This window comes from Panthera tigris, chromosome A1 (assembly GCF_018350195.1).
Source record: "Panthera tigris isolate Pti1 chromosome A1, P.tigris_Pti1_mat1.1, whole genome shotgun sequence".
Lineage (NCBI taxonomy): Eukaryota > Metazoa > Chordata > Mammalia > Carnivora > Felidae > Panthera > Panthera tigris.
This window is the reverse complement of record NC_056660.1, coordinates 137,675,074-137,697,215: the sequence shown is the minus strand read 5'-3', so window position 1 is coordinate 137,697,215 and position 22,142 is coordinate 137,675,074. Positions and strand designations below refer to the sequence as shown.

General features: G+C 39.9%; 1 protein-coding gene across 1 annotated transcript in view; it reads right to left on the bottom strand.

Annotated features, from left to right (window-relative positions):
- Positions 1-22,142, bottom strand: part of ARHGEF28 (Rho guanine nucleotide exchange factor 28) — a 303,361-nt gene that overhangs the window by 89,219 nt on the left and 192,000 nt on the right. The window contains exons 10-12 of the mRNA XM_042988302.1: positions 9,636-9,760; positions 5,186-5,466; positions 1,904-2,111 (exon numbers count right to left, since the gene is read on the bottom strand). Of these exons, the coding sequence (XP_042844236.1) occupies positions 1,904-2,111; positions 5,186-5,466; positions 9,636-9,760 (614 nt within the window). The remainder of the gene's footprint in view (positions 1-1,903; positions 2,112-5,185; positions 5,467-9,635; positions 9,761-22,142) is intronic.

Here is a 22,142-nt window from a genome sequence, read left to right as displayed (position 1 = left end):
GCTATTTGAGTATCACTGATTTATAGATCTTTAATTTTATTTTTTAAGTGACCTACTATTTTTGTTACTTCCTTCCCAATTACACACTATTTCTATATTTGCAACATATGTGACAATGCAAGGTGGCAAGATAATTAAAACATGGTTACCTTATGTGTTCCAGAAAAGTTAAATCAATATGGAATAGAATAGCATTAAAAGCCATTTATGGCACCCAACTCTCACCCAATTGGGACCTAGGATCCTTAGGATTGATCCCACTTATCCATTTTTAAGCTATCACTTAGAGTTAAAAGAAAGTAATACAAAATTTGTTACTAAAATTAAGCCATCAGCAACTGTCCTTCACAAGCGCTGGGAGCTTCCATTCTCCCTAGATGAAAACATATGGTTTCCCTAAGTTCACTGGTTTAGTTAATGGGCCTGGAGGCAAGTTGAAAACAGAAGCCTGCCTCTGTTTCAAAGGGCCTTGAGACTTGGCTGCTGAATTTCTTATTAGGGAGGGCTCGCTGGTTCTAGATATCAGAAAGGCCAGCCAGAGCTGTCCTATACCCCTAATGGTGACTGGCCACAAAGGGCCCTAGCCAAATGCCACCCTCTGCATTTAAGTCATACATAGTAATTATCTCCCCTAACAATGGAACTTTGAAAATTAGCCAGAACTCTTTGGCAAAAAGTTACATAGGGTAATTACAGAAGCAAGGCAAGATACGTTTTATAAGGCAGAGTCTTCCTGAAAAGCAAACAACCTGGAACTGATTAAGAAAGACGGAATTACTTTTCCCTCCAAGTAATGAGAAGTTTTTCATCATTCCATTCAAAGTGCCGAAGAAGTATCTACATGAACGACCATACCCATTTCTCACCATCCAGAAATATCACATGACATTCAGGTTCAAAAGATTATGACTGCTCTACAGGCCTAAGAGCTGAGGGAAAGGGTTCAGGAACCGTAGTCAGAAGGCCTGGACCGAACGATGGATCTATCACCAAGCATGGGCAACCTGGACAAGACATCTAATATCTCCAGAACCTCATTTACTCAAAAACTAAAAGGTAATATTTATGTCCTAACTAAGAGAAAATGATGTATTTTGTACAAATGTAACACATGCTTCATATACTGCAAAGCACACTACAAAAACAGAGTATTATCATAACTATCAGAGGTTCACAGGAAGAGAAGTTTGGGCACAGGGCACGTTATTTTACAGTAGTAAACTCAACGGAAAAAGAAAACAAATAGACAAAAGAAATCCAAAAGGAAGAAAACTTATGTGGAAACACAAAAAGGCTTTGTCTGCCAGGTTAAAAGAGTTCATTCTTTAAAAACTAAAACGAAACAAACAACCACAACAAAACTGCAATGTGAAAATGTCTATGAGAGAGAAAAGTCATCTCCTACAGGAAAAGTGACAGAGTTTACAATGTCCCACATTACTTGGTGCAGCCGGGAAGGCTCAAGAAATACCACCTTTGCCTTAGTAATATTTACCTCAACACCGGAGCCAAGTAAAAATGTATGTGAGCCAATACCAGACTGATCACTTAAATCCACTTCTTCTTGCCAGTTTTTCTCCCTTTGCTTAAGGAACGGTGGCATAAATCATTGTATGAGGCAGTAAAGTTTTCCAAGGATGTGGAAGATTCTATGTACTGATGGCAAATTAATTTAATATAAATCAGTCATTTGAAGCACTATACGAATGAAATGGAGTGGGAGAGATTAAAAAGACAGACTCAGTCACACAGCTCCTGAGTCTCCAAAAAGAAACAAACAAACAAAAAAAAATTGTTCACACAGGCGAATGAAACATAACCTGTCCTTCACATAGAGATGGACTGCTTTAGAGAACATGGCTTCCATGCTAACAATAAACCAAATTAATAGCATTAAGAATACCTTCAACTGCAGGTTACTTGATAAAGAAAGGGACTCGGTCCTGGAGATACTAAAATCTGGTTCAGGGGTGGTCTCAAAAGAGTCCAATTCATCCCCACTAGGGATCCCGGTTCTTGAGGAACTCTGAGACACTGGAGTGTAGCAAACGTGTGAATGTTCAGAATGCCCCTCCCCTTCACTGTCGGCATCCAGGGCATCGAGGCTGGAACTAAAGCACAAGTAAGTAAACATCACGTAAGCCTACAGACTGACCGACACAGTCACTGGTTTCTGTTTCTCTCAATTCAAATTCTCCTTGGCCGAAGATGCAATGCAGAATCATTTTGTTTCTAACAAAACTTATAATTTTTTTCTCCCCCCGAAATCTCTTCTTCTCAAACTAAATTTTATGTTTCCCCAAATGAACATTGCTACCTAACAAACGCCATTTCAAGTACTTTAACAAAACCTGCTCTAAGTTGGTTCTGCCTTACTTATTTCATAAATCTAATTATTACTGGCCTTACGTATCCTTCAAATACTAAAACTGTGGATGAAACAAAACCACTGGGCTCTTTGGGAGGCCTGTGGGGAATAGGCAGCATGGGGCTGGAAAGCTCGGGGACAATCAGGGACAGACTGCAGTTCACGCCTCAGAACTGACTGTTGTCGAGAAAAGAGTCAATATGAGAGACTCTTAACAATAAGAGGGAGGTGGATGGGGGTGGGCTAGATGGGTGATGGGCATTAACAGGGGCACTTGTCATGATGAGCACTGGCTATTATATCCAAGTGGTCAATCACTCAGTTCTCCTGAAACAATACTGCACTGTGTATTAACTAACTAGAATTAAAATAAAAATTTGACAAAGAAAAAAAAAAAAAGACAGGAGTCAACATGAATCAAGTGGGGTCCCAAATGTGTCACGTTAGATCATCATTTTTAGAGATTTTAGGTGAGAATTCCCCCTCAGAAGCAGGTAATAATTCTGCTAACCTACTGCTTTTCTTTCCTATTTTCACTTTAATAACCATAAAATTAAAAGGAAAGAATGTGACCTTCCATATTCCTGGCTCATTCCATAATATTTACATTTTAAACCGCTCAAACTTTGAAGCCAAGTGCTTCTATAGGCATGTTAATGCTCAATGCATTTTCAAATGTGTTTTTCTTTCATTGTTGCAGTACTGGAGTTAAAATGTTAATGACAACACAATAAAACCATCTGAAATATGAAGCAGAATATGAAACTTTGAATTAGTCCATGTTGGTTCTTTTTCTTAAAAATCCATAGGCTACTTAATGGCCACTGAATACCAACGTGATCAATTTTGACACTTACATAGAAATCAAAGCCACAACTGGCATCAGTGAGCTGTTCCAAAGTGGGGTTTTCTCCTTTCAGAACCCATGGAAGGATTTCACCTTGGCATTGAGCACAGAACACACCGGGGGTGGACTTCACACTGTAATTCAGTGCAAATGTTGAAGTCCAAAAAGTGATTTCTCATAAAAAAAACAAAAAAACAAAAAACAAAAAACAAAAACTAAGGCTTGGTGTGAAGAACCACTTTCTGGCAAATACTTGTGCTCTGAATGTTACTACAGTGTAATTATAGATATATCAAGGTGCTATGTAGTTTCCTTAATTCAATGGTAGTCAGAGAGTAGACAGAGACCTTAGGGGATAAAGGTCTAATGTCTTGTCCCCCTCTATTTGCTTTTAACTTGTGATCTCTGTATTAATAAACATTAAGTTCAAATGGTTGGCTGCCTGCAATCCTATCGTAATTTAACATAAGCGTTTCCAGTTACATACAACATTTCTCCATTGCTGTGAGTATAAGCTACAACTATCAGTGATTATCTTATTTTGCCTGCTATACATTAAAACATTCCTTTTTCTACTAATTTCAATTGGGCTACTATTTTTCTTCATTAAGCTGTTAAGCTAAGATATTTGGTATCATGAACAATATTCTTTTTTTTTATAAAAAATTTTTTAGTGTTTATTTATTTTTGTGTGAGAGAGAGACAGAGTGTGAATAGGGAAGGGGCAGAGAGAAAGGGTGGCCCAGAATCTGAAGCAGGCTCCAGGCTCTGAGCTGTCAGCACAGAGCCCGATGGGGGCTCGAACTCATGAACCACGAGATCATTATCTGAGCAAAAGTCAGACCCTTAACCGACTGAGCTACCCAGGCGCCCGTCATGAACAATATTCTTCAGGATCACCTCTCGGTCAATGTTTTATAAGGCTATTTTTAAAAATCCCATTAGCGAAATATGAAATATATTGTAGGTTGTGACCCAAATTTTCTTTTAAAATAGTATATAATAGAAAATAACAGAATACATTCCACATGTTATTTCACAGGACATTTCTTTACCGTTTTTGTGCATGTATGTGGCGCGGGGTCATGGTGTGAAAAGTCTTTCTTACTGTGGATGGTGGTAAAACAAAAAAGGCAAGTTTTAGAATGAAACTTCATTCATCTTTTTTTTTTGTTGCTGTTGGGCATTTTAAAATAAATGTTGCATTGCTTACTTTCCCCTTGTAGCTTCTCAAAACAGTTAAGTTTCAGTAACATAATGGTTATATGTTGGGTCTATTTAATTTTCACCAAAATGTCTTAAACCTTAGAAAATTTAGGATTCAGGTCCTTGTGTTAACCCCAGTTTTTATTGTGTGCCCTCAAATTTCTCCTTCATGAGAAGTTGCCAGCCTCTCAGCTTGTTATTGACTTTTTAATGAGTGAGGTGCGTTTCACTTTGAGCTCATCATCAATCCTGTTACACACTCCTAACCTGGCACCCACTGAAAGAAGGGTCCCACAGCCATCCCAGAGCCAAAATGGGGCTTTGTGGGGGATCGCAAGTCCCTTCTCCTCATTCCTACATTTTCTACAAGAGATAGAATGTCTTTACTAGATAATGCCAAATTATTTTCCAAAGTTACAATGCAACTTTCACTCCTATCAACTGTATTTGGGATTTCCACTGTATACATTTTCAACAAAATGTGGTATTGTTACACTTTAAAAATTTTTCCCTATCAAGTAATGTAGAATGCTATCTCATTGTGCTTTTCCTCTATTATTTTTTTTTGTCCATTTTCATAAGTGTCTTACTTTTAAGGCAAGGAATATAGGAATGTAAAAGGGGGTAATATTTTGATGTAGAGATCAAAGTGGATGGGACAATAAAATCTACTAAAATATAATTTCACAAGTTGAGCTACAAAGTTTTTTGATATTCTACACTTTTCCTTCAGAATATAGTATCTTACTTTTTTTTCCCCTTACCTTCTTTTCTTTAGGTGACTTTGTTCCTTTTCAAATCCATGAAGACCAAAAGAAAGATTAAAATCGGAAGCATATGAACCAGAAGGTGATGCAAAGGACTGCCGAGCTTCAGTACTTGAGGCCACTTCCTTCTTCTCACTTAGCGGGTATTTTCCATGGCTGGTTTCCGCAGCAAGGATATGCTTGCAGCTCTGAGGTCCCAGAGTAGAACCCATCGATTCAGGGCAGGTGTTTGTAGTGATACCTTCTATGTTAATGTAGTTAATATCCAAATCACCAACCTAGTAGTTGAAAGAAAAATATTTGCAGAGCAAAAGTAGGAAAGAGTGGTGGAACAGAGAATAAAGTTTCCCCAATTTAACAACCTTCCACCTTATTTACCTTGTTTTGTTTGTTCTTGTTTTATGTAAGGAGAAATTCTTTCATGGTGTTTTTGTTCACTTGGGTGCTATCCCATAATTCACAAAAGGAAGAAGACCACCTGAGTGCTTTTTAAAGTTGTTCTTTACTACAAAACCCAAAATGGACTATGCTTTTAACATTTTATGAGCCACTGACTCAAAAAAAGGGATGTATTTTAAATACTTGAGCCAAAATTAAAGAGTAGGCAATGACATAATGGTTATATACTGTGTCTATTTTATTTTCATCAAAATGTCTTAAACCTTAGAAAATTTAGGATTTAGGTCCCTGGAATCTGGATAACCAAGGTAGTGGTGGTCACATAAATCCTAGTCTCAAAAAAAAAAAAACAAATTACAAACTAAAATAAGAATAAAACTACATAAGATGCAGGGACTTAACTAAAAGACATAAAATGCCCCAAACTTCAAATTATCAGTAAAAAATAATGCTAATGCCAAATTTCAGCAAACAACCTGCTAGACTCCTGCCATAAGCCTGTGCAGAAAATGAGAGCTGTCTGGAAAATTCTGCATGGCAGAGTAAACAGAGAGATAGTGGAGGGCCTGAGACTGACCTAAAACCATCATTGGAAAAAGAAAGGGCAACCTACACATATGAAAAAAAAAAAAAAAATCCTGGTTGATCAAAGCCCTTGTTCTAAGGAAGGGGCTTAAAAGCATCAGTGATCTGAGGTGGCAGTTATCAAAGGAGTTACTTCCAGGTGACAAAACAGTAATAAGAAAGAGGGTGAAACTGGTGACAGGGTAGTACAGGGGGAATGAAGTAAAAGGAGGAAAGGTGGAGTCCTAAATCTTCATCATCATAATAATTCACTATGGCAAAAACAATAATCAAGGAATGCTCAAACCAGCAGTTCAGAGTTTGTTAAGTAACAGGAGATGTACAGACTCAAACTCTCTCCCTGCAAGATGCTTAATATTTTAAAAGGAGAGAGTAATTTTACTGAAAACAAACTTGGAAAATCAAAGATAACATCACCAGTAATGGGATAAATTAGTGTCATGTGCCTCCTGATACAATGCACTGAGAAGAACACAACACCCTTTCTTTAATATTCCTGCCAACCACACGTGGCCTGAACCCAGCTGTGAGGAATTATCAGAGAAACCAAAACTGAAGGACATTCCTGGTCTGTAGTCTTCAAAATTATCAACTTCATGAAAGACAAAGACTAAGGACATGTTGCAAACTATAGGAGATTTAAAGAGAAAGGACAACTAAACGCGAGACATTTAACTGAATGTTCTTTTGCTACAAAGAACATTATTGAGTCAATCTGTAAAAGTGAGTGAGGTCTGTAGACAGTTAATGCTATGTTAATGGTGATTTCCTGATTTCAGTAGCTATAGGTGCTTGGTAAGAGGATAACCATGTTTTTTAGGAAATAGACTATGAAAGACTGAGGGGTAAAAGGGCACCATATTTTCAACTTGCCTTAAGTGGTTAATATTTATGTACTTATTTTCATCATTTGCATCTACAAACATGCTCAGAGTATATTTACACTAAAATGTGGTAAAATATTAACATTTGGGAACTTTTTTTTTTAATTTTTTTTTTTAACGTTTATGTATTTTTGAGACAGAGAGAGACAGAGCATGAACGGGGGAGGGTCACAGAGAGAGGGAGACACAGAATCTGAAACAGGCTCCAGGCTCTGAGCCGTCAGCACAGAGCCCGACGCGGGGCTCGAACCCACGGACCGTGAGATCATGACCTGAGCCGAAGTCGGACGCTTAACCGACCGAGCCACCCAGGTGCCCCAACATTTGGGGAATTTTGATAAAGAGTATACATGTATTCTTTGTACTAAATTATGGTTTGAAATGATGTCCAAATACAATGGATTTTTTTCAAAGTAGTTTATATGACAGAGTAATTTACAAAATAGTTTCTACCATGTATATCTCCTCATCAGATAGGTGGATAACTTTGAGAATTCACTGGAAACAGCATCACAAATAAGATTCTCATCACAATCTAGTTAGATTTCTGTGCCAGGCTGGGGCAGATGAAGGAAATTAAACAAGATTCTTCTCAGATACTGATAGCAATTATTTCAAATATGCAGAATTTGGACTTCTTATATTATCCTTGCTATTCAAATCGATGTAGGAAAAGTGAAAGAAACCATGTAACTATGCCCCACTGACAGAGTGAACTTTGTGATTTGTATTCATACTTGTAGTTTTAGTTCTGTTTTCGTTGCACAAATCCAGCAATCCTCTGCCCCATTTCAGTTTATCGATTAGGCTATTTGAGTTCTCTTGAAATTCACACTTCACATTACTAAAGCAATACTTATCTCAAGATCTCCCCAAACAAAATTATATCCTATCCTCATCTTTGGTTTGGGAAGTTTTGCATGCTTAATGCAAGAACACAAGTGTCCCGCACATAATACTGAGTCATGTACAGTTTTAGCTACTTGAAGTAAAAGGAAATATTGCAGTATTCACTAAGGCTCAGAGCCAAAAGATAAGAACTCAAGTAGTATTTCATTTAAATGCTGAGAAAATACCACAACCATCAGAATCAGAATGTCGCTAGAGCACGCCGAACCCAATTTCCCTGTGTCTTCAAAGAATGTCCCCAGAACTCCCTGTTTGTCCTAAACTCTGTTTCATCCTAGATTTCTGTAACTAGGGTTGACACTCAGCTGCTTTATGCCAAAAAAAAAAAAAAAAAAAAAAAAAACTATACCAGCTATTTACAACTAATTTCCATTCTGATTTATTGGTTCCTCTGTCATTTTGAGTATCATCCCAATCTCTGCCATTTATGATTTAACAATGATTTGAGGTAACAATGATTTTAACACAAAAGGAAAAAAAAAAACAAAATACCTGACTCGGGGTGAAACTGAGACCTACTAGACAGAAAAGTATGTATCACAGAAAACATCTATAAGCAATATGCATGCTAACAATAACAAAAAGGGGCTCAATAAGCATATATATGATGCACCTTTTCTGGACATTAGGTTTTGAAGTCTGTGGATAAGGCAAAAATTATATGCTGTCAAAATTACCCTTGAAAAAGCCTAAAATTGTCCATAAATTAGTGTGCAGAGTAATCTTCAGATCTAAAACTATGTATTAATTTTTATAAATATTAAAATTTGAGGATCATTCAAACCACATGCCTCTATGAGATCTAACTCACCAATCTCTGCCAGAGAATAGGTGGGGCATTCTAAAGGGTTCCAACTTCCCAGGAGTATGATACCATTCTCTTTTAATATTGAAGCTATATAACCTTAGCATATGTTAATAGGTGCGTTGTAAGGATTAAAGAAGTGATTTATATGGCAACATTGTATGGGGCTAGCTTCAAGCTCTCGCTCATAACTGTTTGCTGGATTTGAATACAACTATTGTCGAATCAGGTTGTACACACACTGTTACTTTGAAAATCTGTAAAGAAGATATTAGTTTCCCGGGGTGCCTGGGTAGCTGAGTTGGGTAAGCAGCTGACTTCAACCCAGGTCATGATCTCACAGTTCGTCAGTTTGAGCCCCATGTTGGACTCTGTGCCGACAGCTGGGAGTCTGGAGCCTGCTTCAGATTGTGTCAACCTCTTTTTCTCTGCCCCTCCCCTGATCACACTGTCTCTGCCTCTCAAAAATAAATAAATGTTTAATATATATATTATGTATATATATGTGTGTATATATATATACACACATATATATACACATATATGTGTGTGTGTACATATATATATATAAGCTTCCAACTGTCATTTCCTATTTTGGCTGTAAGACAAGAGCTCTCACACTCTTCTCATTTGACAGTGTCTCACGATCCCTCTCTATAGTGCTTCATGATGGGTTAATGCGTGCTGTGAATGGAAAGGAGGACTTAAGTTAAATGCTCATATGAGGAGGCTCCACTGGAGCATCACCAGGGCCACCCTCAGGCTGAAATCTTGAGAGCTGCAAACCAAGGCTGAATATATTTCCCAGTTACTCAGCGTTTGGAAAGAGAGCAAGATCCCTCTTGTAACATCAGTCACACCTTACCTGATCTATCACCATACAGTTGGCATAAACTTCATCGCCACCATTCAGCAAGTCAGAGAGCTGGCCTGCAGCAGCAGAGAATGCTGGGGAACGCTTGGATTTTTTGAAGACATCAAAAGAGTGATCTAGCAGAAAAATGAAAATGGGACAGAAAAGAGTAGATGGAACTTATTTTACAGTCAAACTTTACCTTCTTAATCAAACCGTAAAACAACAACAAAAACAAGCGCAGATTGTGTTTTTTAAACACATTCATTCACATGTTAAGATCTACATGCATGTATTTTCTATTCTACATCCAAACCTTCCCAGTTATTTAAAGCCTACAGAACAGTACGAGATAAATATGGAGAAAACAGGCAGCAACCTCTTTGACCTCGGCTGCAGCAACTTCTTACTAGACAGGTCTCTGGAGACAAGGAGAATAAAAGCAAAAACGAACTATTGGGCCCTCATCAAGATAAAAAGCTTCTGCACAGCAAAGGAAACAATCAAAAAAACTAAAAGGCAACTGACAGAATGGGAGAAGATATTTGCAAATGACATATTGGAATAAGGGCTAGTATCCAAAATCCATAAAGAACCCACCAAACTCCACACCCGAAAAACAAATAATCCAGTGAAGAGATGGGCAGAAGACATGAATAGATAAATATGTGCCCATTTCAAGCACTGTTTTTCCAATCAAAAGAGATTTCTATAAAATCAACAGATTTTTGTTTTCAATTTTTTTTTATTTAAAAAAAAATTTTTTTTAACATTTATTTATTTTTGAGACAGAGAGAGACAGAGCATGAATGGGGGAGGGTCAGAGAGAGGGAGACACAGAATCTGAAACAGGCTCCAGGCTCTGAGCTGTCAGCACAGAGCCCGACGCGGGGCTCGAACTCACGGACTGCGAGATCATGACCTGAGCTGAAGTCGGCCGTTTAACCGACTCAGCCACCCAGGCGCCCCGTGCTTTCAATTTCTAACAGATTAACATTCATCTCACTTAATAACTTGGAAGCATCAGTGCCTGAACTACAACCCCTGGATTCCACTCCAGTGTCCAGGCTCCATACCCTTTACTAACAGACCTAAAATAGTACAACGTCCAGTAGTTCTGTACAGCCTGACTGTGCACACTCTTAAAGAGAGTGTTGCTATTTTAATTACAGAATTGTTTTCACTTGCTTCTATGTTCTCAGCTTTGTTACAAATAGATGAGGTTGCTTAAGGTTGAATCCCAAAGAGTGCGGTGCAACCGTATTTGTAGGGAACCTAAAGTTGAAGGCAATAAAACACAGTGGAGCCAGAATGCTTCATTTCCTGACTGTGGTTAAATTACTTAATGTCCCAATACCTTAACAGAGTTTCTTCTTCTATAAAAGCTGATCTTCATCGTGCTTTCCCTGTCATAGGGTATGAGGGTTATAGGAGTTCAAACATGTAAGGCATTAAACACATGCCTAGCATTTAGCAAGAGGTCAACAAATATTAATTGTCACTGATACTATATTTCGTTATTAATAGCTATTTTAAGCATGTTCAATGTGAGATTATTGATACTAACCATAAGGTATAATATTAATATTATTAATACTGTTAGTGCTATATTAATAATAGAACACCCATGTCTGTAAATGACTCTAATAGTGTGGATTCAAAGTTTTATTTATAGCAAATGTCATCTTCCCTGACACTCCAGCAAGTGTTCTAGAGTGGGTACAAAATGAATAGTGTTGCCATTTCACCAGAAATGGCAATGATCTCCCTGCCCGTCCTATCTGTATCATAACATATAACCCAGGTAAGCCATGAGAGTGCACGAGAAAATGAAAAAAAAAAAAAAATTATTAACTGTTGGGCTGATGTACTAGGATAAAAAATTGTTCTTTCTTAGAAACTGCTGGATGACATAATGCAAGTGACAAAAATACATCAATTGTATGAGCCAAACAGCATCAGCTTTAGATTCTATTTCTTAACCTACCTGTTCACCACAGAAGGCCAAAATGAAATTTCATCAAGCTCCTTGAGTAAATATACAGTGTAAATGGGACGCATTTTCTTATATCCATAACGTCTTCTTTTATCAATTTACTTAAATAGCTAGCACTATAACACACACCCACAAATTCCTCACAAGCGTAATCTTCATGATCAATTACCATACACTTTCATTGTAATTACACAAAATTTTTTTAAAAAAGCATGTTCCGAAGATTATAAATCAAGAACCTGACAAAACACTTTCAGTGTGTTCTGAAGAAAATACCTGCTTATAGGTCATTTTACAGAATGTGTGAAAAACAATCATAAATAACTCAACATGCCCTCTAACTGCTCTAGAATGTTTTAAGTCCACACACCATAACGCACCTTGTATTTCTGCCATCACATTTGGGGGGCCGGTTATGCCCTTTTTTAGCCACTTCTATCACCGGCAAATTTAAGACTTCATTGGTAACTAGACTAAGAACAAGGCATTCAACAAAACAGTTGCAAACAATTGATAGATTCTATCTTAAAAACATAGAACCAAAAGCAACAGCACCACAAATTGTGTGGTACCAGTGAATGTACTGACCAGTCACCCAAAAGCCATGTTAGGAACTACCAAGAGAAAGAGCTTTGTTGGCAAAACTCTGACCCTCACTTCAAAGATGAGCAGAACTAAGAACTACTTTTGTTATCCTTGCATTCACCTCCCCCCACCCACAAACAAATCTACCTGGCCCTATGCAGCAGGTCAGAATGTGTAAGATCAAACCAAGCAGTAAAATAAACTGAAAGATGGCTGAGTTCCTTTGGTTACTTTGACCAAACTGGGGTTTAATTTGTTTTCTTCATAATTTGACTAGTGTTTTAGAAAACGATGTCACTTGTTAACAAAGACAGGTACATAATCTCTTATCTCCAATTCTGAAATCGAGAAAGCTCTTAAAATCAAAACTTTTCTGTATCAATTTGGTTCACAGACATATTTGGTGCAAAATCTGACCTGAATCCATACGAGGCCATGCATAGTTTTTATTTACCTTATCTGATGTGAATACTCATGCATTCTGCTGCAGAAATATTACCACACTGGAGAATGGCATTGCCAGTCATATCATATGTATATAAGCATTATTCCAAACAGATCTGAAAATGCTAAATTCTAAAACCAATCTAGTCCCAGTAATTTCAAACAAGAAACGGGATCTGCTGTAAAAATTACAGCAGAGGGGCACCTGGGTGGCTCAGTCGGTTAAGCAGCCGACTTCGGCTCAGGTCATGATCTCGCGGTTCGTGAGTTCAAGCCCCGCGTCAGGCTCTGTGCTGATGGCTCAGAGCCTGGAGCCTGTTTCAGATTCTGTGTCTCCCTCTCTCTCTGACCCTCCCCCATTCATGCTCTGTCTCTCTCTGTCTCAAAAATAAATAAACGTTAAAAAAAAAATTAAAAAAAAAGAAGGCTTTAAAAATTACAGCAGATATTATACCAGTATTTCCCAAGATTGTGTCATTCCTCTACCAAATTCACAATTTTGCCATAGCTACTTACTACCTGTGTTATTATATTCTCTAGTACTTGTTTTTAGATTGACTCACCTTTTTACTTTGAATACAATGAAGTCTGAAAGAAACACTTTATGTTCACTATAAACAGAAAGCTAGTATTCCCCACAAAAAGCCGAAGAGAATTATACACACTAAAACCATGTAACTACCTTCTGACAGAACAGTTGCCCATCAACGCTGACACCATGCAAGGGCCGCTCGCTCATTGTGATGAAGGGAAATTAGCAAGGATTGGAAATGTGGTCAAGAAGCAGTGTGCAAAATGAACTTTCTCCTTGAATCAGCAGAGCGACCAAAAGAAAAATGCAAAGCAAATACCTGCCTTATTATGTGATTCAATGCCATCTCATGTTAGCTTGGTATCCAATCTCCAAGACCAACAGTGCCCAGGAGAACTTACCCTACACTTTGGAAAAGCTGCCTAGACCAGCTCATCATCCTGTCACTCAGGTAATGACTCCACAGAGACAATCAATCTTTGTGGGGGTTGGGGGAGAGAACATAACTGTACAAAATCAGAAGACAGTAGTGACAATGGAAAATCTGTTTCCTCTCTAGATCTCTCATCCACAATCTGCCACGTAGGTTTTCTGGGTCACTCAATGCAACAATTTAGAAGACTGACCCCTAAGACTTTTTCCATAAAGCATCCAGAGTCCCAACTTGCCAAAGACTACCAAAGGATAATTGGATGTAGAAATGAACACAGAAGAACAAACCAGAAGATGACACACTTACAAGACCTCCTCTCCTTTATTAACTTCAACGCTAGTCACCATATCTAATGAGCTTCAAACCAGAGTAAAATTTAGTAGGGAAAAAAAAAAAGTCTTCAAAAATACTTTCAAATAATCACCAGCTACATATAGCCAAGTGGCTAATTTCTTTTTGCCTCAGTCATTTAAAGAAAAATAAAAGAAATTAAAAGAAAAAAGCTACAATAGCTTTTCTTATCTTTTCAAGATTTAAGATACATTTCATACCTTTCAATTTAGTGGTAAATTAACAGAAAAACTGCTGCCCCAAAAAAGAACATCCTTCAGATCCTTTCTCAATTAGCATACAGAAATAATTTGCAATAAGAAAATCAGCTCTTTGTCTTAAATTGGGCTATTTTTAAGACCGTTTTTCTTAGCAGAAAGTTAACTTTACAGTTCTGTCGATAACATTTATTTTTACTGGGTAGTAAACCCAGTACTTCAAAGACTGTATAAAAGGTAAGCAAAACTCGATGCCCATCCAAATGGCTGCAAATTTTAACCTGGCAAGGAACAACATACTCCAGTTTATTAAGAGCAAAGGTATTGGGCTGCTTGAATTCAAAGCCCTACTTCACCATGTATTAGCTGTGTGACCCTGGGCGAGTTACTCAACCTCTCCACACCTCCATTTCCTGATCTGTAAAACAGGTATGATAACCTATCTCCTAGGATGATCATCAGGATGAAGTGATTTAATATTTTAACTGATTGGACACGATCTGACACAAAGTAAGCCCTATATAAATGCTCGCTACTACCATACAAGTAAATGAGGTCATATGGTTTTGATACTTTACCATAGCTTTGCTTCTTTAATAATATGATGTCTACCTTGGTTATAACTCTACATGTTTAAAACCAACCCTAGGAAATTGGAATTTTCAAAACATTCCATTTCCTACACGAAGAGCTTTTAAAATGTTGTAACTCCCGCACTTCAGATTTAGCTCACGTTAAGAAATTTTGCCAAGTTCATCCTGAAAATGGCAACCAAAAAACAAAGTTAAACAACTGTCCATATGATTTACCTCCAGCAACTCAAGCATGAAAGCTCACGAAAGAGGGGAGATTATAAAAGAACAAAGAATAAAGTCAGACAATCAGAGACAGTGTTTCCCAAGAACAAAGGAAGGATTTCAGAAACTATGATGTTCCAACATGATCAAGTGGCCTTGGGCCAGGTTCTCACTGCAGAGTGCCTAGAGAATAAACACCAACGCCAAGTGGGTCCCCAGCATTCTCGTCTCCCATTATGCTCCCTGCTCTGTAATGTGATCTATGGAACTCTACAAGGACTCCCCTGAAACAGAAGTTTGCATCAGCACTTCTTTGCTATACTAGACGCTCTGGTTTGGTGACACGAGAGACAAATGTGAATAAATGTATTTCACCCACAAGGAGGGGAGCTAGTAAGGGGGAGAGGGGAAAAGCAGCTGCAAATACCTCTCTTATTTCTGATATTTACAACTACCTCCAAGTGGGCAGGGAATAGTTAATAGCACGGACCAGTGCAGGGCCTCTGCAACCTGAGTTCTAATGAAATCCAACCCTCCCTCCCTAAGCTAAGGGCCTTGCAGCTTAAGGAAAATGCAGCCCAGTTGCCTGGTTATGTAAGAGACCCACACCCAGACACGAACCAGGCCAGCTAAGGCAGCCTTTTGCAAATGTGCTGCTGACCTGGTTTGGCCCACTCTGGGGGCCCAGCTCTTGCCTGCCATGGTCAGCAGAGGGCCTCTCGGTCCTGGTATCTCTTTACATTGGCCGGGCAGGTTGGTTTCTTTCCCTCATCCATTCGTTTAACTGGGCTTTAAACCCAGCAGTTGATGCATAGAGAAAGATTTATTGAGAACGACTAACTACCATGAGATGGGTAAAGGATGTTTGAGAGTTCAGTTCCCGGCACCTCCACCCCACTGAGACTGTGCCCCCAGAACTTAGTGGTCAGTTCTCCCTGCTCACCTTATGTGACCTAGGATAGCCTTTGACACAGCTCATTGCTCTTTTCCCCTCTGCCTCCAGGACAAACCTACCTTCTCTCTCTCTCTCTCTCACCCTCCCTTCTCAGCTTCTCAGTCTCCCTCATCTTCTAAATTTTGGCAGGTTGCAGGGTCCTAGGATCAATCGTCACATTCCCTCTGCCTTTCTCTCTCCCTCTCCCACATCCCCTGGATCATCTAACAACATGGTCTCACAGATCACTATATGATAATGACTCCTATAGTTTCACCTCCGACCCCAACCTCTCCCCTGAATCACAACCATGTCCTTAACATCTCCACAGAGTTGTCCAACATCCGCGAGTGCAAAACAGAACTCCTGACTTTCTCCCTTCTCCACGTGCTCCTCACAGTGAAGGGCAACTCTGCCTTTCCTCGGAGTCGCCTTGACTGTTCTCTTTCACAACCCAACAGATCCACAGTCCTGCCTTTTTTTTCCTTCCACCTCCAGCCACTGCCCTGCCAAGGTGAGTCACCACCATCTTGTGCTCAGCCCATTGCAAGATCACTGTCCCCTTAACTGGCCCCCTCGCTTCCACTTTTCTGCCCTTGACAACCTGCCCTCTGCAACATACAAAGGCAATCTCTTTACAAAGAAAACCAAATCATGTCTTGACTCTGCAAAATTCTCCAGGAGCTACCCATCTCATTTTGAGTACAAGCCAAACTTTACTCCAACCTACCATGCCTTACTTACTAAGATAGCTCTAGGACCCACTTTAACATGGGCAGGGCGTGTCTGAGGAAGGTATATCCCCACACATGCAAGCAACTCGCAGACACCAATGGAGCGTTCTACAATCAAACTCAGTTCTGACACTCTCCACCCAGAGATAACATCGGAATCCACAGGTTAAAGGCTCAGTCCTTAGGAGACTGCTCCCCACCCCCGATTCAACCGGATGCAAGTCCAGCTTGTCACCTACACTTCCGACCAACTAGCTATAAATCAGAGGTTGCCTCGAGCCCCTCTCCTTAGGTGTGATTAATTTGCCTGAGAGGTTCAAAGACCTGAGAATAGCATTTTACTAATTCAACTTCTGGTTTATTAGAAGTGAATATAACTCAGGAACAGCTACGTGGAAGAGATGCATAGGGCAAGGCATGGGGACCTTCTATGTTCTCTCAGTGCAATGCTATCTTGACACCTCTTCCTGTTTTCCATCCAGAAGCTCTCTGAATTGATTAAATTGATTAAATCTTCGGCCATTGGTAGGATGCGTGGGTGGCTCAGTAAGTTAAAACTCTCACTTTGACTCAGGTCATGATCTCGCGGTTCATGAGTTTGAGTCCCGAGTCAGGCTTTGCGCTGACAGCTGGGAGCCTGGAGCCTGCTTTGGATTCTATGTTTCCCTCTCTCTCTTCTCCTCTACAGCTCGCCCGCTCTCTCTCTCTCTCTCTCTCTCTCTTGCACGTGCACGTGTTCTGTCTCTCAAAAATAAACATTAAAAAAATTTTTTTTGGCCATTGGTGACTGAACTCAATCTTCAGCCCATTTCCCCCTCCCTGGAGGCAGGGGCAGGGCTGCGGGGGGGGGCACTAAAAGTTCCAACCTTGTAATCGCACGGCCTGTTCTCCTGGCAACTAGCCCCCAAATCTTAGGTCCAAAAGTCACGTCTTTATCACGTTCACTGCTTAGGACATTCTAAGAGTTTTAGGAACTCTTTGCCAGAAACAGGAGAAAGCCCAAATATGTACTTCCTACTATAAATCACAATATCAGACTTATCCCATCTGCCCTTTCTCCACACTGACCCAAACTCTCTGAAGCCTACCAATCACTCTACTCCAGCTACACTGCCCTTGCTATTCCACGCCTCCGGCCATTTGCACTTGCTATACTCTCTACCAGGATTGTTCTTCCCCTAGATAACCAGATGCTTTGCTTCCTCGCTTTCATCAGCTCTTTACTCACATGTTATCTTATCCAACAGGCTCTCCCAGGCCATTAGGTATATAAAACAACACCTCCCCCAACCACCTGCTCTCTTTTCCCTTATACCATTAATCATCACCTAACACATTATGTATTTATTATATATTGTGTTTCCTTCTACTAGAATTTAAACTCCCTCAGAACAGTGACATTGAATGCTTTCTCCACTATATCCCCAGGGCCTAGAACTATGTCAAGTACATAAGAGATACTTAATAAATATTATCTGAAGGCGTGAATACTCTTCATTAAGAAGAGAAACCTTGTACCAGGTACAACTAAGAGACTATTCCTTTCCCACCTGACAAATTTCCTCAGATTCTGTAAGTTTTCTTGCGAGCTGCTCAGCTGTTCTTGCTCTACACCTGGTTGTGAGGGGAGTATTGCTTTCTTATTTTTTCCATTCATTCCTTCATTCCCTTTTCCAACATTTACTGAGTGTCTACTGAATACCAGCCACCGTGCTACCTGTTGGGCCCTGCCCAGGTCCCTCAGCCTCCATCTCAGGCTCTTAAAAATATCTTTAAGTACAGTCATTATAAGACCACTTCCCCAGGAGGTCCCCTAACCAGGCTCTAAACAGCCACAAGCTGTTCTTCTCTGAGCCCTTCCTGCCTGTTCCCCTCTGTGTTTTGTCCTATCTGATGTATCACACTCTGGAGACAGAAGTTTTATTTCATTCCTCCTGGTAGGACAAGCAACTTCCTGGTTGGGGTCTGAGCTAAAAACAGATTCTCCCATTGTGCGGAACACTGCAGGTGGCAGGCGCTTCCTGTGCAACACCATCCGACGTGCCCGCGGGCAGCGGCAGCCCAAGAATTCCTCTTTCTTCTCTTTATTTTAAAAACCGGGTGGGGGCGCCTGGGTGGCTCAGTCGGTTGAGCGGCCAGCTTCGGCTCAGGCCATGATCTCGCGGTCCGTGAGTTCAGGCCCCGCGTCGGGCTCTGTGCTGACAGCTCAGAGCCTGGAGCCTGTTTCGGATTCTGTGTCTTTCTCTCTCTCTGATCCTCCCCCGTTCATGCTCTGTCTCTCTCTGTCTCAAAAATAAATAAACATTAAAAAAAAAAAAAAACGGGTGATCACTCTTTTATTAAAGGAACAATGGACGATCAGGCAGATTTGCAAGGTAAAGGTACTAGGAAGATCAGGGGAAAGAAACCCAAAACATTAAAATGGAGACAAGAAAAACACTAGGTACTCCAAGAATCAGCATCTATTAAACACCTGCTCCATAACAGGTAATTATACTAGATAACACTGCTATTACAGCTAACACTGATACGAAGCTTTCTCTAAACCAGGCACTGTATCATTTCCATTTAATGGCTCATTTGATCCTCAGAACGATCCTTTGAAACAGTACTATTTCTTATTTCCATTTTTACAGAGTGAGAAACCGTGGTGCCATTTAAATAACTTCCCCAAACTAGTCAACGGCAGCTCCACGCAGGCACTCTGCTAGCTGGTTCAAAATACTTTATTTAATAACTGGGCTTACTGAGTATCCCACTTGAGCTAAATAAAATGGCATTTCAGCAATGTCTGGCATTTTCCCATTAGGAACTTTCATTAATGTGTTACAATATGACTTGTGCCTACGTGTGTTTGTTCACTTCCTGAGCCCATGCTTTCTGCCTCTGTAGATCTGCTGCCGGAATAAGACAGTCTGAGTCTCACTGAGAAAACATTCATAGAACAGTAAGTAGAGGATTTCATTTTGTTCAGCCACGCAACAACGTACAAGGTAACTGAGAGCAAGACTGGAAAGATACACGGAGATGTTAGCTGCTCTCTTCTAGGTAATGGAGTACAACAAAGTGGCTTTTAATTTCAACTCTTTACTTTCCATATTTTCTCGAGTTCTAACAGTAACCGTGTTTACACGTAAAACAAAGGAAGAAATAGGCTGTGTCTTAAAAATGTGCCGATGTGAAAGAACGGCTGTGGAATCTCAGGCAAAATACCAGGTAATCGGTAAACTGACCGTATCAGATAATACCCGTGTAAATGCATTAATTGGAAGTGTTTTCTGCAGGAGTACATAGGACTGTTCTGGCCCATCTGCGAGCCCAACTCTCCCTAGCCACCTGAGATGTTATCATGTTGGCTTTGTAGACAAGGAAGGTGAGGCCCAAAGAGAATGACTAACCCACTAAAGCTATTAAGTGACAGAACCAGAATGCAAATGGGGCCCAATGAGACAGCCTTTCTCACTGCAGCACACTAGCCCCTGATTCCCAACTTGAAAGAGAACTTTTGCCAAATTCTGAAACTTACAGTAGCCCTTTCTGTCAATGGTCTCCAGGTGTTCCACAAGGATGAAAAACACTCACCGTCCTAAGTGAAAAGGAACATTTTCAGGGCTAGACTGCCATTTATCTCCTTGCTTATTCTTCCTCTAAGTTTCTCTTAGGATTTTCCTGATATTAGTCTTGGCCTGGAAAAATCTCTTGGCCTCATCCTTCTGAGTTGGACTTGAGGTTACAGAAAAGAGCCATCCACATTCTAAAATTATCCCCAGCCCAGGAATTTCCTGTGGGTCATAATGTAAAATGAAGTTACTCCGAAGATGTGCGTGTACACCAAGGCATGGCTGGGAGAATCCAGGGAACCTCTATCTACCAAAATAGAGTGGTTCTAACGTTGGTCCAAATGCCTACTTCATCCTCAGAACTTCCTCAGCCTCCTGGGATCCTGTGAAAGAAAAGGGAGCCCTGGGATAAGATCAGACCTCTCGACCTATTCTGTTAACAGTAAGAGCTAAGGACAAAAGTCAAGGGACTCCAAAGGTGCTGAGGTGAAAGCTGTTTTTCTAGCCCTCTCCCTCAGAACAACAATTTAAAAGCCTTTCTAAATAACAAGTTACAACTTGGTACTCTAAAATCAGATCCTAAAAGAAGCCCTATTCTGCTGTTCTGAAAGACCTCATTATCAAAATTATCCAAGAAGAGAATAGGCCTTTTCCTGGTCATACACCAGAGGCTGGGGGGGGGGGGGGGGGATGCAGAGAAGGCTGAAGAGAGCAAGAAAACATTGTTCTTGGAGAACAGTAACAATTTTCTCCCAAATCTCTCCAAGTTCTCATTCCTAATTATAGTAACACAAAGTAGCCTTCAAGAGCACCTATGTTTATGTGTGCAAAAGCAGTTCAACTATGTAACTTTTTTCCACCCTTTCCACCCTGGCTTCTCCCAAGCTATCTGGGACATGTTCAGTCATGTGTTGTGATTAGACTTAACCAGAAATTCCTTTCCTTTTTTAAAATTTTTTATTTTTTTTTTAAGTCATCTCTACGCTCAACATGGGGCTCGAACTCGAGACCCTAAGATCAAGAGTTTCATGCTCCTCCGACTGAGCCAGCCAGGTGGCCCAGCAATTCCTTTCCTTCTTGATGTAGCTGAGGCCTAAATCAAGTTAGTCTACACAAAGGAGCACCAAGTAAACCGAAGGGGGAAAAAAAGAGCACATCATACAACCACCAGGACAGAAGTGAAAGACGTCAAATAAATTGGCAGGACTTTGTCAAGACCTTTCCTGTTAACTGTAGAGAAAAAATACAAACTAACTGATAAGGAAGATGCTCCTATATGTCATCATCACAAGAAACCCTATGAATAATTCATATCCTGGATTATCTTACAGAAAAAAAAAAAACCAATGGCACATAAAAATGATTATATCCACTTCAGAAGTCACATGGAGCTCCAATTCTCCAGCACCCATCTGTAGAGCTATGTGTTTTTGCCCCACTTAACATCGCCAAAAGTAACTAAGTTCCACTACCCAAAAGGAACTATGTTAATGAAATGGAGAATTCTCCACTAAAACGTAAATCCTTTCACTTTTGGGGGGGGATCAATGACATTAGTTTCAGGCGAATAACAAGGACTTGATATTTGTATATATTGCAAAATGCTCACAATAAGTCCAGTTAACATCCATCCTCATACACATATTTTTTCTTGTGACGAGAACTTTTAAAATCTACTCTCTTACCAGCTTCCAAATACCTCTCACTTATTTTTGTGTGCTCAACAACAACATGTCGATTGAATGAATGAATGAATCAATCAATCAATGACGAAAGCCAAGCACTGCTTGGCATTCCTCCTAACTGTTCTGGGTTTCTCCCAGATGGGAAACTCTACTTGATTTCTGAAAGGATTCAGAATCCTGAGCAACTCTGGGAACCCCTGGGTAAATTAGTATGAATGATAGCTGGATATGACATTTGTTAGAATTCATAACAGGGTTTTCATTGGCAGTG